Genomic DNA, 16069 nt, shown 5'->3' on the forward strand with positions numbered 1-16069 from the left:
GAACTCAATTCCTATTCTTCTCTATAGATTTAATTTTTCATTCCGATTCCGATCACGATTACGAACCAAATATTTCAAAGGATTTGGCGATTCCAATTTCGATTCCAAGCCATTCTGATTTTCATTTCTATTCTGATTTTGGTAACGAACCAAATGTCCCCTAAGCTCCTATAGGACCAATCATTTAGATCACATGTGTACGGCAAATCTGGGTTAACAAAATTAAGAGGTGTTTGATTCGTAACCAAAATCGAAATGGAAATGGAAATCAGAATGACTTGAAATCGGAATCGAAATGGTCAAATCCTCCAAAGTATGTGGTTCGTGACCGAAATCGGAATTGAAATGAAAATTTGAATCCATAGAGGGAGTAGGGATTGAGTTCTATATAGATTGAGCCATTTTCATTCCATCCTGAAATCAAAATCGAAATTGGAATGAAATTCCTCTCAACCAAACAGTTGGAATGGGAGTCATCTATTTCAATTCTGATTTCAGACTCCTACTCTTTCCAACCAAACATCCTTTTAGTTTATTTTTTTTTTTTCTTTACTTCTTCTTGTGAAAAAGAAAAAAATTGAACCTCCAACTTGCAGTGCCCACGTTAAGAATGCGTTTAGGATGCCGACAAGGATCTTAGCGTAGAGTGGAGAAGGATCTGAATTTTATATATCAGAGCTATCGTTTCTGTTTTTTTTTTTTTTTTTGATAGGAAAGCTATCGTTTCTATGTTGCAGGCTGAACCAAGATTGACAACCGTATTTATGGCGTTCTATGCCAACATCCCTTAAGCAAATCATTACTAGATCAATAGTTTTCCCTTTAGACATCCAATGAACAATATACTTTTCTTCTATCTTGTACATGTGTACCAAAGTTATTTTGAGACAAATTCTACATAGGCAAGAGTCGCATCTCGCCTGGCTGGTTCAGTTGATCTAAATATTGTCTCCTTCCAACCAAATTTGCTACTGGGTTAGACCTGGTTCCAAAGCCAGAAAAGAAACCAGAATGGGTGCTGATAAGGCTCATACAGGATGGAAATTAGTAGATTAGCGTTACATCTGTAACGTAACACCTTTGCACCATCCTTATCCCGTCGCATCTTGGCTTGATGCACGGTCATCTCACCTTTGGAAAACCACATCACTGCACCACCTTTCCCACCTTAGAAATATCTCCCGTTAAAGCACCCAACCGGCCGATACCTTATCCGCTCGAACACCACAAATCCAGACAGCCATTTAAAAACAAAAAACATAAGTGAATACGTGCTAACGTCTCATTCGCCCATCTGTCCCAATCAGGACCCACTTCCCTCCACGTTAAAATTCCTCCGCGAGACACCACAACACGAATCCTTCTCTAGGTCGGTTTCCTTGTTCCACTCGGAATCGGAATTCAAATATCTCTATTTAAAGCCTTGACACAAACGAACAAGCAAACACACACCCCCCACGACGAGGAAATCGAACGCGAAGCGACCCAGAGAGAGAGATGGAAACCCTCCACGAGACCTCCCCTCTCTTATTCCCTCCTCCCACCCAAATCCCAATCCCTTCTTATTCTCCTTATCCCCAAGATTCCTTCACGGCTACCGAGTTGGCGGCGGCGGAGCAGCTCGTCCAACTCAGCGAGAGCAGCGGCGACTCGGCCCTCTGGAAGACCCTCTCCTCCTCGTCCTTCTCGTCGTCTTCTTCTTCTCCTCGATCCGTTAACACCCGGCCGGCGCCGGCGACGATGGAGGCCGTGGCCGAGGACGACGAGGACGAGGACGAGATCGGTGGAGTCTCGCGGCGGAGGAGGCGGCGTTATCGTTTGATCGACGATCTCTATGCGGCCACGGCCCCGATCGACGGCGCCAGCGGCGGTCGCGAGAAGAGGCGGTATGGAGAGCAGCGTCGGGAGAAGAGGAGGAAGGGTGGGGGGTTATAGAAGGTTGATTGAAATGGGTTCTTGATGTAAATTTTTCTAATTTCGTTGTATGGGTGAGTTGAGGGCGTCTTCTCACCCGCAGTAACTTTTAGGAGAAATTTTACTAGTGTGTGTTACTACCTACCAACCGCTGCTTTTGAACGTGTACGCATATAATTATATATGGACGTGGCATGCATGAATGGAGGAGTACTGCATGGAATTTGCGCATTTCCAATTATAAAATAAAAAAAAAAAAAAAGAAGTATCGTAATATTAGATCTTCTGGATAAATGAATTCCCACTTAGGCAAAAATGAAGAATATTTGGATTGGGTATTGTGAGGATTCAACTTGGAAACAACTTATAGATAATATATATTTTTTAAAATTTCGTTTTGTTCGTGTACAAGCTTAGCAGCCTTTTTATTGACAATGTGATGATTTGATACCAAATTTTAGAATTCATGCAAACTAATGTCTGGGTGAGAGTGAGGTGAATATGTTGTTTTAAAATACAGGTTTTTTTTTAAAAAAAAAATCGTTTAGTCTCCTCTTTAACAGCACTGAGAAGTTGGTTTAATTCTGAGCATGTTTTGATATCTTCGTCGTCTGTTTTTGATTGCTTTAGCCTATTATTACGTGTCCTAATCTAGCTAATACTGGAAACTTCCAGAACCATATCCCAGAATCCCTGAACAAACACCTCCACCAACTTTTGAGCGGACGTTACTCCATGATTCGTTACAGGATCCACTTGAAGAACAAATAGCAACAAAACACGCCCGACATAAATGGCTCACTTCATTACCAGAAATCTCAGAGAAGCCCAAAGAAAACGACTTTGAGGACCAAAATTAAGAAAAGATATCTCATTCACATATATTCCCCTTGAAAGCACTTTATTAAGCTTCTTTTCAAAAAAAAAAAAAGAAGAAGAAAAGTACTTTAGTAAGCTTACATGGTCAAAACTACATGAGTAGGTAAGGCAGAAAGGAACAGATAAGAACAGGGATAGTGATTTTGACGTCCGAAAAAGAAAACGTCATACCTTTCCCCTGATGCAACCGGTGCTTGAAACTAATATCACAAAAGCAGTGCTGTTATGTAGTTGCACCCGGTACAAAGGACTTGACCATGCTACTAACTCTTTGTCCAAAGCTCTTGGAGGTAATCTTCTTCCCTGGGACATGGAAGGGGTTGGAGACGGCATCTACGTATGCGGCATGGAACCTGCTAAAAAACTGAGGAACCAACAAGATCAGAGTTGAAACATCAATATGTTGTGGGAAGTTCCACATCTTTGTTCTCAACTATGTAGAGACTGTTTGAAGGATAAAAATGGAGTCTCTAACCACTAGATTTGTTGTAAAACTGATTATAACTGTTCGACTTTCTAAAGAGGCAGTCTCATATCCCATTCAAAGCACAGCGCCTATACCATAAAAAACCTACCAGCAAATCTTACTTGGGAATTAAGATCCCTATGGCCGCCATAACTCGATGCATAATATATGTGTTGAGCGCCATTGCTACAATATTTGACTGTAGGGAAAAAAAAACAGAAACTAATCTTGACGAGGAAATACAGAGACAATCTTGCTTCTGTCCAAAGGCATAACTCATAAGTCATATTACCCGAGCCGGTAATGCAGACTCTCAATATAGAGACTTTATTAATTTTCAGTAACTGAAAAGAAAATGCAGTATTATCTATGACTACAACCAAAGCCTCATCTCATTAAAGTTTAGGGGGTGACTTTTTCCATTAATAGACAAACAAATCTGGACTGATTTCATTCTCTGGCCACCTTTTAATACCAATCATCAAAAGTCAGCGCCCGCTCTTTTGAAGGGAACCTTAAATATTCTTCAAATGATCAATCAAAAAATCCATATTCTTTGAGATCGTAGTCTGAATTAAAGGTGATTCAACCAACACAAGGCAGCAGTCTACATGTAAATTAACTAAATAAAATGTTTAGGTTTATGTAACGGGTAGAGCTTGATTCAAATATAGTTCTCCACTAGCTAAAGGTTTTTCTCATTCTAAATGCTATGACAATGCTCTGCTCACCTGCCTTCTTGCTTTCTAGCTTCCAACATACTAAAAAAAAATAAAAAAGAGGAAAAAACCTCTGAACCCTAAAATTAGAACTTTACAGTCTGGTTTATAAGTTTCGGAAGTGCCAACTTTATCAGCACCAAAAGTACTTACTTCACATAGCACAGAAGATAATTGCAGCCAACAGGGATGGCATTTAAAAAATATGGAATAAGGTAATTTTATCACATATTCTTTTCTTGTAGACTCCCAATCATGGCAAAAATAGGGATTTGGTGCTTTTAACATTCAGTAATGATAATACTAACAGGGCCTGTATTTTGGTAATCAAAGGAAAAAAATAAAGTGCTAGAGTTCAAGATGAAGAAAACTAATGAACATTGAGGCTTTGGGCTTCTACCTATTTTTCAAGCTTCTCTCTAAAGGGCTTGGCTTTTACAATATTAAAATTACTTGTATGAGCTTTCATGCATGTTCCTATATTTTTAAGAACAAGCAGTTGCATTCACAAAGGGCCCACCTTTAAAACACCTTCCTATTAAACCTGCCTGCTATAAGCCACCCGTTGACATGCAACTTGAAGTCCACCTGAGTTCTGAATCAAAGGTCCAGTCATCAAGTGCTAAATCCTTACCAAGTAAAAAAAATGTTAGGATTTCACATTTCACATCATTTAGCAATAGAATAATGAGAAGAAAATTGTCTACATGAAAATTAGTGGGTTCTTGAGCCGAATAAGCTTCCCCAAAGCAGACACATGGTAGTTTTTATCTTTTAGAAAAAAAGATAATTCTACCAGTGTGTTTTTTTTTTTTTTTTGCTGGTTCATGTGATTTCACTATTTACCTATTTCACACTGACCAACACAGTTTCTGGTTTTGATTTATTTCAAACTCATGCATACGTATGTACACACACACACATGTGTGTGTGTGTGTATATATCACAATCCTTTAAGTTTTATAGGCCTGGATTTGATTTGTTCAAAGTTGCTGCAGATCTGTAAGACAACTGTTCAGTAGACAGGAATAGAATACTGCATCAGTGGAGTGAAGTCATCCCCACAGAGCAGGTATGTACTGATTTCCATTTTCTTTCTCATATATTGTACTTTCTTTGCTTTTGATGTGTTTTTTTCACTTTATCTAATTTACATTGACTGACTGGGTCACTAGGTTTGATATATTTCACACTATTGTGGATATATATTTCAGATTTTTTTTTTTTAAAATGATGAATAGAAGCAATATCGTGTGTAATTCCTTCACAGTCCTTAATTTACAGGAGTGGATTTGATTCATTAGCAATAGCATCAGATCTATATTGCAGATGTTCAGTCAAGAATAATAAAACAGCAGAAGGCCAGTAGTCCTAGAAGAGGAAGAGGCAAAAGCAGCTGTAAAAAACCAGCCAAGCATGCGATTTTGCTTCCCTCCATTTGTTTCATTGTAGATGGGGCCAATAGCCAAAATTAAATTTTCAATACTAAATAGTCGCTATATGGTATTTTATAAGTGTGAGCCTTGGCGCAATAGTAAAGTTGCTCCATTGTGCCTTGGAGGTCACTAGTTTAAAATATAGAAATAGCTCCTCAACATGTAGGGGTAAGGCCATGTACTTTTGAACCCCTCCAGACCCTACAATAGTGGGAGCCTCGTGTATTGGGCCGTCTATTTGTAACATAAGTTTGATGACCCGCAATATACTACTCTAAAACATGCTTTTGGCTTAAGAAAGCAAGAAACTAATAATGGTGATTTGGAGGAAAATGAGCATGCACTTCTAATACTTTTAACTGAATGCCTAAATTTGTAAGTGAAGCTTGGACAAACGAGGTCTACCACAGAATCTGGTTGTCTGCTTTGTTTAAGCATTTAGGTGACAATTATACTTTTACAGTTGTCAACCTGTTTTAATTACACAATGTACACATAAATATTTCTTAAAGTATATGGATCACTAAGCAGAATCTTGGCTTCACCATTGGATCAGGGCAATGCCCATCATTGTTAAGATGAACAATTTTTCTAGTTATGCCTTTTTATGTTTTACTTACATCAACCCAAGATTAAAACTTGAAAAATGTGCTTTATTTTTTAGTGATAACCAATTGAGGGGGAGCTCTCTTTGGTCATCCTGCAATATACTCTTGATAACATGTGATGCTCCATACTTCATCTAAAGATATCAAACAGCAAAGCATTTAGTTATAATGTTTGAACATGTCATATGATGGGTGGGCACTTGCAGAATACATGTTGTGCCATGACATACCATGCCAGTGCTTGCTTGGCATGCATGAGCATGCATGGGTACCAATTCCCCTGACCTGGAGGAGTTGGGCATGCAGCCATAACACATGCCATTCTAGGAATAGGAAGAAACGCGATGTAATATGCACGCTCAGACACCAATCCTTCTTTGGCTACTATTCAGATAATCTTGCTACTCATATCGAGAAGTTGGAATTATTTGTACCACTTAAGCAATATGATACATGTCGATGCAATAGTGCTAATTTTGCAAGTTGAAAGAATGAAGACAGCACGTATTTAATTTTGTATGAATCATGAAAGCATAAGAGACTAAATAACGAAAGTATGGCGGCAATATCCTAAGACCAAACTATCCACAGTATGTCTACATTCATCCAAACCCTTTCCATCAACCAAATTACAGGGTAAAGACTACTAAAGAGGGCAAATCTAGTAAGAGTTGAACATCATGTAGAGGAAACTTACACTTCTTATGTCTGCATCTTTGACATCTAAATCAGTCATAACCATGATGAATTTGACCTTTGTGTTAGTCAGATACCCATACCTGCAAAGCATACAATGCTCTAAGCGTGCAGTGTCTGCACATCAGACCCAACAAAGAAGTGACTCCAATAAACTTACACTTTGTAATTCTCTGTTGGATACAGAAGACCAAGAAATGTCTCATTTAAAGTAGATCCACTTTTCTTGGGATTATTAACTGTCAAAGAAAAGGAACAAAATAAGACAGAAAGCTGCATAAAATTTTATGTTATCTGGAGTAATATATTTAAGGAGCTATTCCCTTTTACAACCATAAAACCAATACCAAATGGTTGGGATAATAATTATGGGTAAAGTTGTGTTCCAGCTAACAACCACAAAACTACCAGAATTACTTCCATAATCCGCTATTAGCAACCCATACAGACAATACAGGAACAAGGCGAGACTGATATTGCTAACAAATTTTTTTTTGAACAAATTAGCTGCAGCAAATTCCCTGGGGCTTCCATCAATGGTGGGATATACAACAGTCAGTAACAACCCCTTTAAGAAGAATGGCATCTAAGAGCAACGAAGAGAGATAACATAAGGAAGAAAATTTGAGAGCAGTAGGAGAATAATGGAGAAACCACAATGATCAGGCCGCATTGATGTTCCACAACTCTGAAACTATAACTGTAAAATCAGTGTAGCCCACTTGCAAAAATGCTTCAAAGAAGCAAGACATCAGTTGTTAAAGATGCACTGAAGAGAAGGGGTTGAAGTAGAGAAAATTGTTTTGGGATAGCCCAATTAAATTGAACAACAAATCTTTCATAATCTCAAATTTTGGATTTCCCAAACCATTCCTACTAGATTACTGACAAAATCTATAATTGTGAACAAAGCATAAGGTACCATATAGAACATGGGCAAGTCATATTGTAGGAACATTAAGAGTAAACAGTTACTCAAAGTTAGTGATTGATGGGCCCTTAACTGAGGATGCACTACAATATAATTTTCTTGATTTGGTGAATAAAAGCATTAATAGTTCTGCACTTAAATGTCCACATAACTGCAAAAGCCAGAACTTTTGGATCAATGTATACTTCAATATGTGACAAAACAATTTTTGACCTTTATTCTAACATCTAATTATGACATCATTTAATTGTGTGGACCACGTGATACCTCTAATGAAATGCCATACCCTCCACTTCCAAAAAATTTCAACAACATGTGGTCCTTTAAAAGCCAAGAGATCAAATGAACAAAGCTTTTATTTTTTCTCTCATAACCCAATTTTTACATATTTTATTGTCAGTCTTATAATTTTGGGAAAAAAATTGAGGTTCAACAAAGAATTAATGTCAGTTATTTACATAACTGTAAAATAAATTTTTTAACTGATCTAGCAAATAAGTTATATTCAGATACAAACAATTAATGTTTTAAGATTTGCACGTTAATTAAGGACAAAGAAATCAAGATATTGTCTCTATGTCCTTTCTGGGTGAACAATTTGTAGCATTCGTTTCATCCATCAGAACCTAACTATGAGAATATGCATATATACATAGTTTTCTCATGAAATATTCATCATTAAATTATTTTTTAATCATTTATTCCTCTTAAAATATCTTGGTAGTTTCCCTTTCCATGATGCCATAACATCTGTAATCATCGAAAAATAAGATTTGTGTTCATGACTTAACTCATGAATGATAATAGAGATGGATTTATGTTGGACGGTTGGAGGCTTTATGAGTAGCACATGGCATTGCAGCTTGCAAGGTTTGCCAATCAATGACGTTTTTCAAATTCAATGAGTGTATGATGGCACTATTGCTTGCACACACGCACACACGCACATATATATATTACAAACTTTGACGTAAATCCATTTCACTTCACAAAACACATCAAAATGTGGATCATCTTTAATGATATATGTATTAAAAAGAGGCATGCCCCTCTAACTAGAGCAGTACTAATCCTACAAAACTAGAGCAGGAAAAAGACTAACTGGACACAGAGACATCTAAAATCTTTGCAAAGACACTTCCAATGGAACAGTGAAGTTCAGAAACTGTGACAAACAGAAGGAAAACATATGTGTCCATGTTGCAAATGTTTGATAGCAAATCTGACAACATATCTAGGTCCCCAAGACAACATTCATGTCCAATAATGTATGTATTTGGAATCAAGGAGCAACAAAAAACTAGAAATAACAGCATTCAAGCATCAATAATATGGTGGCTGGTAACGCACAAAATAGAACATATCAACGCAGTCAAGACTGGAGTCAACGTGATACTTATCTCACTATACTCCAACTTACAATACCTCAACCTCTCAATACATAATTGTCTCACAATAAGTTTGCAGCCTTTCTAAAACAACAACCAGTTACCTTAAAGGTCAATAAAGCTCATTCATTTTGGCTTGGTACAGGCACATACACAATATATAGCTATGATCAATGCTTTAAAATTTACCAAACTAATTGATATAGAATATCAAAAAGAACATAAGAGGCATTGTGAATGAGGGAAACAACTACAGCAAATCTGGTTTTGCTAAAAAAAGTGGCTTTGATGTTGGAAAAGCAAAAATGACCAAATCTGGGTGAATGTAATTAAGCAATATAGGAGAACAAGAGTGTTGAAACTTTAGTCGAGGATATGATAAATGTGTCTTAACATCTAAAAGAATTCTGATGAGCAAAGCTTTTTCCCCAAACGAAATAAAAACCAACAAATAAAATTGAGGAGTGTTGCGGCCAATCCCCTCGTCGCCTGGTCGCCGGGAACGAGCACCTGCAAGAGAAGTCCACACTGACTGGAGATGCCTCCGACGGGGACCCTCTGACGGTCAAGTCAGGGAGAAGACTAGGCAACAGTAGAAAAGAATCAGGGGGACTCAGTGAGAGAGAGTGTGTGAGAACTAGAGAGAGAGAGTGGGTCCAGGGGTTTTCGAAAGAACCTCCCCGCAGCACTATTGCCTTCCCCGTTTTATAGTAGAGCGCGGCGTGGTGCCGTTATTAATGGCGCAGACAACTGGAGGAGTTGTCAAATCGTCGGAGGCTGTCAGAGTCGCCGCGGACTGTCAAGTCGCCGTGGGCTATCAAATCGCTGGGATTAATCTATGTCCTTTGCAGGACAATGCTCCAGGGCGGCTATGCCGCACGCCCTTGTCAGGACGGCAGCCCTCAGCAGTCGTACGGCGTTTGGGGGAGCCGACCGACCATATGTCGGTATTTGGTTGCGGGACGTCGGGCGAAGACCCAGGGACACCGTCGGCTGGTCTGGCGCATTGCGGGAATCGGACATCGGCCACCACCCCCGCCTGACAGTGAGTCGGTAGAGTCGGACTCCGCCGTTCGGCTAGTCGGGAACAGAATGGATCCGCCCGACCGATATACCTTCGGTCGGACAGTGTCGACAGTCGTCGGTCGGTGCGGTCGGTAGAGTCGAGCACCGGTCGGGCAGGCCCGAGGGTGAGTCGGCGTGAAAAAGATCGATCGGTATATCCCAACAAGGAGTTTCAACTATAAAGTTTTAAGAAACAGTCAGCTTAATTACTGGATCATATCTGATAAAATTTGATCTCTGGTATTTCAAAAAGAAAGACAGTGATGCTAAATGCTCCATAAAACAGTAAAACACCGATGTGGCTTTAACTTAGAGACGGGATTGTGAGGGGAGGAAGGGAGGGAAAGCTGAAAGCCTGCTTGGTGCTGTTGCTGTTTTCATGTCACTTGTTTCTCTACATATTAGTGGAACACCACTAGAGATGGATTTTGAAATAGCATTTGCACAGGACTTTTGCTATTCTTTTCATTTATTTTCACTCTTTCCAGAAGCAATAAATCTTGCTTCCAAAAGCTCTAAAAATTCTACTAACAAAATAAAAGAAAGGGGTTTCATCTAGTTCATTTCTTCCCTTGGGTTTTTGAAAACAAAACAGAAAAAGTAAAACCCAATACAAAGCATGCCCTAGGTTATGAAGTATTTCAATATGTTGATTTGCAGGATAGGTGGAATGTGCACACTCAAAACCATTCATACAAGAAATTCTTCAAAGTCCTACAAAATGTTATCATGCTGTTATTCCATTAACGATGAATAAATTCAGTCTCCCATGTACAAGGAGAATTAGCAACATTATCTCGTACAAGAAAAAGATCATGACAATGGGACTCAAGATTGTGCTTCACCGTATCGATGCACAATCCACGAACTGTGTAAAAAGAACAACAATTCGTGGACCATTTGCCGTCTTCACAGAGAAATTTTTGCAGCATAAAAAGCTCAAAAGAAAAAGGTTCTTGATTCGATCTAAGGTGAATGGGAGAAGGAAAGAGGGGACCTCGCTCTTCGATGACGTCCAAGGAGCAGTGGACGATGTGGTGGAGCTTCAAAGCATCGTCGGCTTCCGTGAAGCTCTGCAGGTACAGCGGATTGTTCTGTGCCACGGATCACGGCCGTCAGATGAAAACTGAGGGGCAAAAGTGGTGAGCGAGCGGGAGATGGGAGTACGGACCTGGTGGCCGACGACGGCGACGCAGACGATCATCTTCGGCGGCGGCGGCGGACGATCTCGGAGTTCGGGGTTGCAGAGAGGGGCCGGGACTCCGATCTCCACCGCGCGAGGCTATCGACAGGCCTTTGCTGCTTGGACCAGCGCACTGCGTAGCTGCTTTTGCAAGCGAGAATCTGACACGTGTCGATGAAGGCCACTCCTGACGCGCACCCAGGCCAGCTTCGAAATGTTTCAGATTTTCTGGGTTTCCGGTCTGGTCAGGTTAGAGCTTTTTGGACACCCCCGTCAGAGGAAAAAAAAAAAAAATACCGCTTCATCGGACCGTACAATGGCGGATCTAAAAAAAAATTATTTTATAAGATCAATATAATAAAAAAAATAAATGTATCAAGAAAAAAAATAATGATAAAATATTATTTTTTAAAAAAATAAAATATATAAAAAAGATAATATATAATATTTTAAATATTTTTTATAATAAAAAATAAATTGATGTGATTTTTTTAAGATATAAAAATATATTGATGTAAGATTTAGATATAAGAGATGACTAGATGGGATTGGGACGGAATATTAAAGATAAATAAAAAAATAATTAATAAAAAAAGAGATAGAAGGAGAAAGACGTCAAAGTCTCGTGAGAAAAAAAGAGAAGATATGTAAGTCATTAAAGAGAGCAAATGCAGATCATAATTATTTTTTAATATAATTTTTTTTATTTTTTTAAATTTTATATGAGATATGAAGTTAATTCATAAATTTAATGAAATTAATTTGAGCTTTTTCTTATGTTGTCGTAATTTTTTTCTTCATTTTTCTATTAGTAATTTAGTATATAAATATATGAATCAATTTTTTTTATGGGATCAATTGATCTCACTTTTTTTTCTTGCATTCGTCATTGGGGTCATATAATGCAATTAGTTTATAATCTTATGTGATGCATTGGATGCAATTTTTGTCATTGACAATGAAACTACGATGCCTTGTATGTTCACAATGCTTAGTTATTCGTAATAAAATTATATATAAAAAAATTATTTTATTGAATTCAAAAAATTAATAAAATATATATATATATATAATTATAGACTGATGCAAGAGACCAACAAATAGATTCAAAAATCTACCCACCTGTCGCCTCATGAGATGCTTGATCCCGAATGCTAAGTCTCCGATCGGCCACTTTCCGAGTCTCTGAGTACGTGAACCAAAGCATCTCCGGGTACGTGAACCTAACATCTCCACCATATAACATATAAGTCGAAATATTTTGATGTATTGCATTAATGGTTTGTAAATTTCATTTCTTTGGAGTTCCATGTAACTCACGAAAAATACTGCACAAAGATCAGTTTTTTAAATTCTTGCAGATAAATATATCTTCATATATCCAATAAAATATTTCAAACATATTAAGAACAAAACGACACCTCTCGTCTTTTCCGTATCTCTCCCCGCTCACAACCGCTCCCTTGTCCCGATCTTTTACCGAAATCCCTGCCACGTCCCTTCCTGCTCCCCTTCGAATCCTCCCGTAAGAAGTCCTTGAGAATTCGAGCCTTCGTCATTTCCTTTGCGCTTGCGGAGTCCTATTCCCCCCAATCTCTATAGTTAGTATTAGCGCTTACATCTCTGTTTGTGGCCTCTGCATCTAGGATTTCTTGAAGCTTCCCCCGGATTACTTTGCAAGGCTCCCGAGGGATCTCCAGCTTGATGCAAGTATCATCCATGAACGCCTTATTCTCCCGGTTATGCTTCTCTATCGCCCGCAAGATCTCATCTTCCTCATCCATTGCTCTCACCATCGCCTTGAGCTCACTCCCGGGAGCGTCCTGGCGGCTGACGGCCTCACCATCGAAGTGCTCCTTGGTCAAGCCGGTTAACCAAGAGGAAGCCTGGCCCCAGTCGAGGTCGGGAATCGGTTTTCATCCTCCAGAGTAGACAAACTGGGGAGCTTCCTACGCGCGATCGAATAGGGAAGCTTAGGCGACGCCACACGGCTCCCTTCTTTTATTTTCAAATGCCCATGTGTCAAATGGAAACTTTTCCACCAAAAGATCTTTGTTTATATATATATATATATATATATATATATTAGATTAATAAAAAAACTAACATTCAACGCAGTTCAAATTTTTTCTCAATTTTTTTTAACCAAACTGCTATTTTTTTACTCCTACTTTATTTTGCTCAGGTGCCATAACATAACATCGTAATAACGATATGATATGATATCATATCATATCTTATAACATTCTATTACATTCTATATATAATTATCAAAATATTATAAAAAATAACAGAATATCATAATATCATTATGGCATCTTATTGTAATCTTATGACATCCTATTGCATCCTATATATAATTATTGAAATGTCATAAAAATTAAAAAAATATCATAATAATATTATAACATCCTGTTGCATCCTATAAATAATTATCGAAATGTCATAAAAATGAACAGCATATCATAATAATATTATGACATCATGTTTGCATCCTATAACGTTCTGTTACATCCTGCAAAAAAGCAACAGAATGTCATAATATTAGAAAAAAACATTTTGATCCGAAAAAATTTGAAAAAAATAATTAAGCTATATTAAATATGTCTCTTTATTAATTGTGCTACATGGTGCAATCTAATGAAGCAATATATTTTTTTTTCATCAAACATAGTGGATAAAGAATTACTCATCTGGTTATAGAATCTGAAAAGGCCTGACCCATTGAAACATTTGTAGAAGGAGAAATTCTTTGTGTATCATAGGCGGCGTAGAAAATCCGACGTGAAGCATATTGTCTTATCTGATTGGTTCACGTAGTTACTGCTTTCTAATACGCATTTAATGCCTACAAGTAGAGCTGTCAAGATAGGCCAGCCCACCCCGACCTGCCACAACCCGCCTCTAAACAGAATAGGACGGGCTGGCCCATTTAACTAGTGGGTTGGAAAAATCCCAATCCAACCTGACTTGCCATGGGCTATGGGTTAAATGGGCTAGCCCACTAAATTTTTTTAAAAAAAATGGTAAAATAGCAATACAAACAGAGAAAATGTAGTATTAAAAAAAGAGAGAAAATGTAGTACTAAAATAGCAAAATAAACAGAGGATAACAAGTATTACATATTGTTTTTGTGGATAAAAGATATGTAGTGATCAAGCATAATGAAGTACTGGTAGATTGTAAAGCACAAAAATATGATTTAGAAGATATTTGAATAGTTTTAAGATGAATATACAACAAAAAAATTTGTAAAACAGCAATATAAACAAAGAAAATATAGTACTAAAACAACATGTGGTACTAAAAAAAAAGAGGTAGGCCAGTCCGTCCTAAATCCGTCACAATCCGTCAAAAAAAAGAGATGGGCCAGCCTGTCCCAAACCAGCAACCCAAATGGGGTGGGTTATTTAACCCGCTTTTAAATAGGTTGCTAAAACATGAACCCAATCTGTCCCATTTACATTGCGGGATGGGCCAACCTGACAGGTCCAACCCAAATTGACAGCTCTACCTGCAGTTCGGCTTTTTCGTTTAAAAAATTTATATGACGAAAATATTTTTGTCTTTTAGAAAAAATTATAACATCTTGTGACGTATTATAGCCCAAAATATCATAATATGGCCTAGGATATTATAATATGAAAAAGATATTTTTGTCCAACTACTTTTCAATGAGCATTTAATGCCTGTAACTTTATTTTTTTGTTTGAAAATTTTGAATGACGAAAATATCCTTATTTTTTGAAAAAATTATGACATCCTGTGCATATTATGATATCCTGCATAATATTACGACATTCGGTGGACAAAAATTATGACTTTGTGGATGCAGGATATCATAATATGAACATAAGATATCATAATTTTACTAAAGAATAAGAGTATCTTCGTCATAGAAAATTTTTAAATGAAAAAATCGATCTGTAGATATTAAATGCGTATTGAAAAACAGTAACTATATGGATCAATTGGATAAGATGATGCACTCTACGTTAAATTTTCTACACCGCTCATGATGCACAAAGAATTTGCTTTTGTAGAAGAGACCCTGACTCTCCCATCTTGGAATCACCGAACAAAGTAATAAAAAGGCCTAGGGACCAAAGATACATTATCCCTTGGCAAAAGAAAAAGAAAAAGTAAACAGTTATAGCAACTTCCTTTTGGCTTCAATCATCAAAGCAGGGGAATCCCTTTATGTTGAAGTATCAAAAGCACTGATTTGCATATTTTAAACTACAATCACTGTCTTTTTATATTATAATATTTTGCTCAAGTTGTAACCCCTTCAAAAAGCCCTAAGTGCACGCTTTTTTGCGCTTGCAGGATGGGTTAAGTACCCTAACATCCATACTGATGTCTAGAATCAACTGATTCCAGTATGGAGCTGAGCATAGCTCTCCAAAGTCATTAATCATTCAAAATTGCTATCCTCTTGCTCTGTTATTACTTTATTCTAGCATATTATCTAGCACTTTTACTTCGAATCCATCGTCCCCTGTAACAATTAGTTCAACATATGGCAAGTATGGTCAGGGTTGGTCCTGATATTTTTTAGATCTGAGATCAAATGAAAAAATAGCATCTTCTCTATTAAAATTTAATATATTTTGAATATTAATTATCATTGAAAAATTAATCTATGAATAATAATTTTTTATAGATATATTTGTTAAGCAGTATGTAAAACTTATTATGAACCTATTTAATTATTTTTTTTATTATAATATTATAAAAAATCATCTTTGTACTTCATTGGAACATCAATGCAGAGCTTGGG

The 16069-nt window shown here is 37.4% G+C and overlaps 2 protein-coding genes across 3 annotated transcripts; one reads left to right on the forward strand and one right to left on the reverse strand.

Moving 5' to 3' along the window:
• The first annotated feature begins 1420 nt into the window (after window positions 1-1420).
• On the forward strand, window positions 1421-2146 carry LOC105059655 (uncharacterized). The gene has a single exon (XM_010943035.4). It carries the CDS (start codon window positions 1498-1500, stop codon window positions 1933-1935), a length of 438 nt encoding a protein of 145 aa, XP_010941337.1. The 5' UTR covers window positions 1421-1497; the 3' UTR covers window positions 1936-2146.
• A 624-nt stretch (window positions 2147-2770) lies between these two features.
• Window positions 2771-11488, reverse strand: LOC105059656 (uncharacterized). Of its 2 annotated transcripts, XM_073250193.1 has the most exons (6): window positions 11274-11488; window positions 11100-11196; window positions 6879-6957; window positions 6720-6801; window positions 4499-4607; window positions 3020-3157 (listed from the first exon to the last, which is right to left on the reverse strand). In XM_073250193.1, exons 1-5 carry the CDS (start codon window positions 11304-11306, stop codon window positions 4530-4532), a joined length of 369 nt encoding a protein of 122 aa, XP_073106294.1. In that variant the 5' UTR covers window positions 11307-11488; the 3' UTR covers window positions 3020-3157; window positions 4499-4529. The 2 variants fall into 2 exon arrangements, with proteins under 2 accessions (XP_010941338.1, XP_073106294.1); XM_010943036.4 differs by lacking the exon at window positions 4499-4607 and having other exon boundaries at window positions 2771-3157; window positions 11274-11473.
• Between the last annotated feature and the right edge of the window lie 4581 nt (window positions 11489-16069).

The sequence above is a fragment of the Elaeis guineensis genome, chromosome 16 (assembly GCF_000442705.2).
Source record: "Elaeis guineensis isolate ETL-2024a chromosome 16, EG11, whole genome shotgun sequence".
In the NCBI taxonomy this organism is placed as follows: domain Eukaryota; kingdom Viridiplantae; phylum Streptophyta; class Magnoliopsida; order Arecales; family Arecaceae; genus Elaeis; species Elaeis guineensis.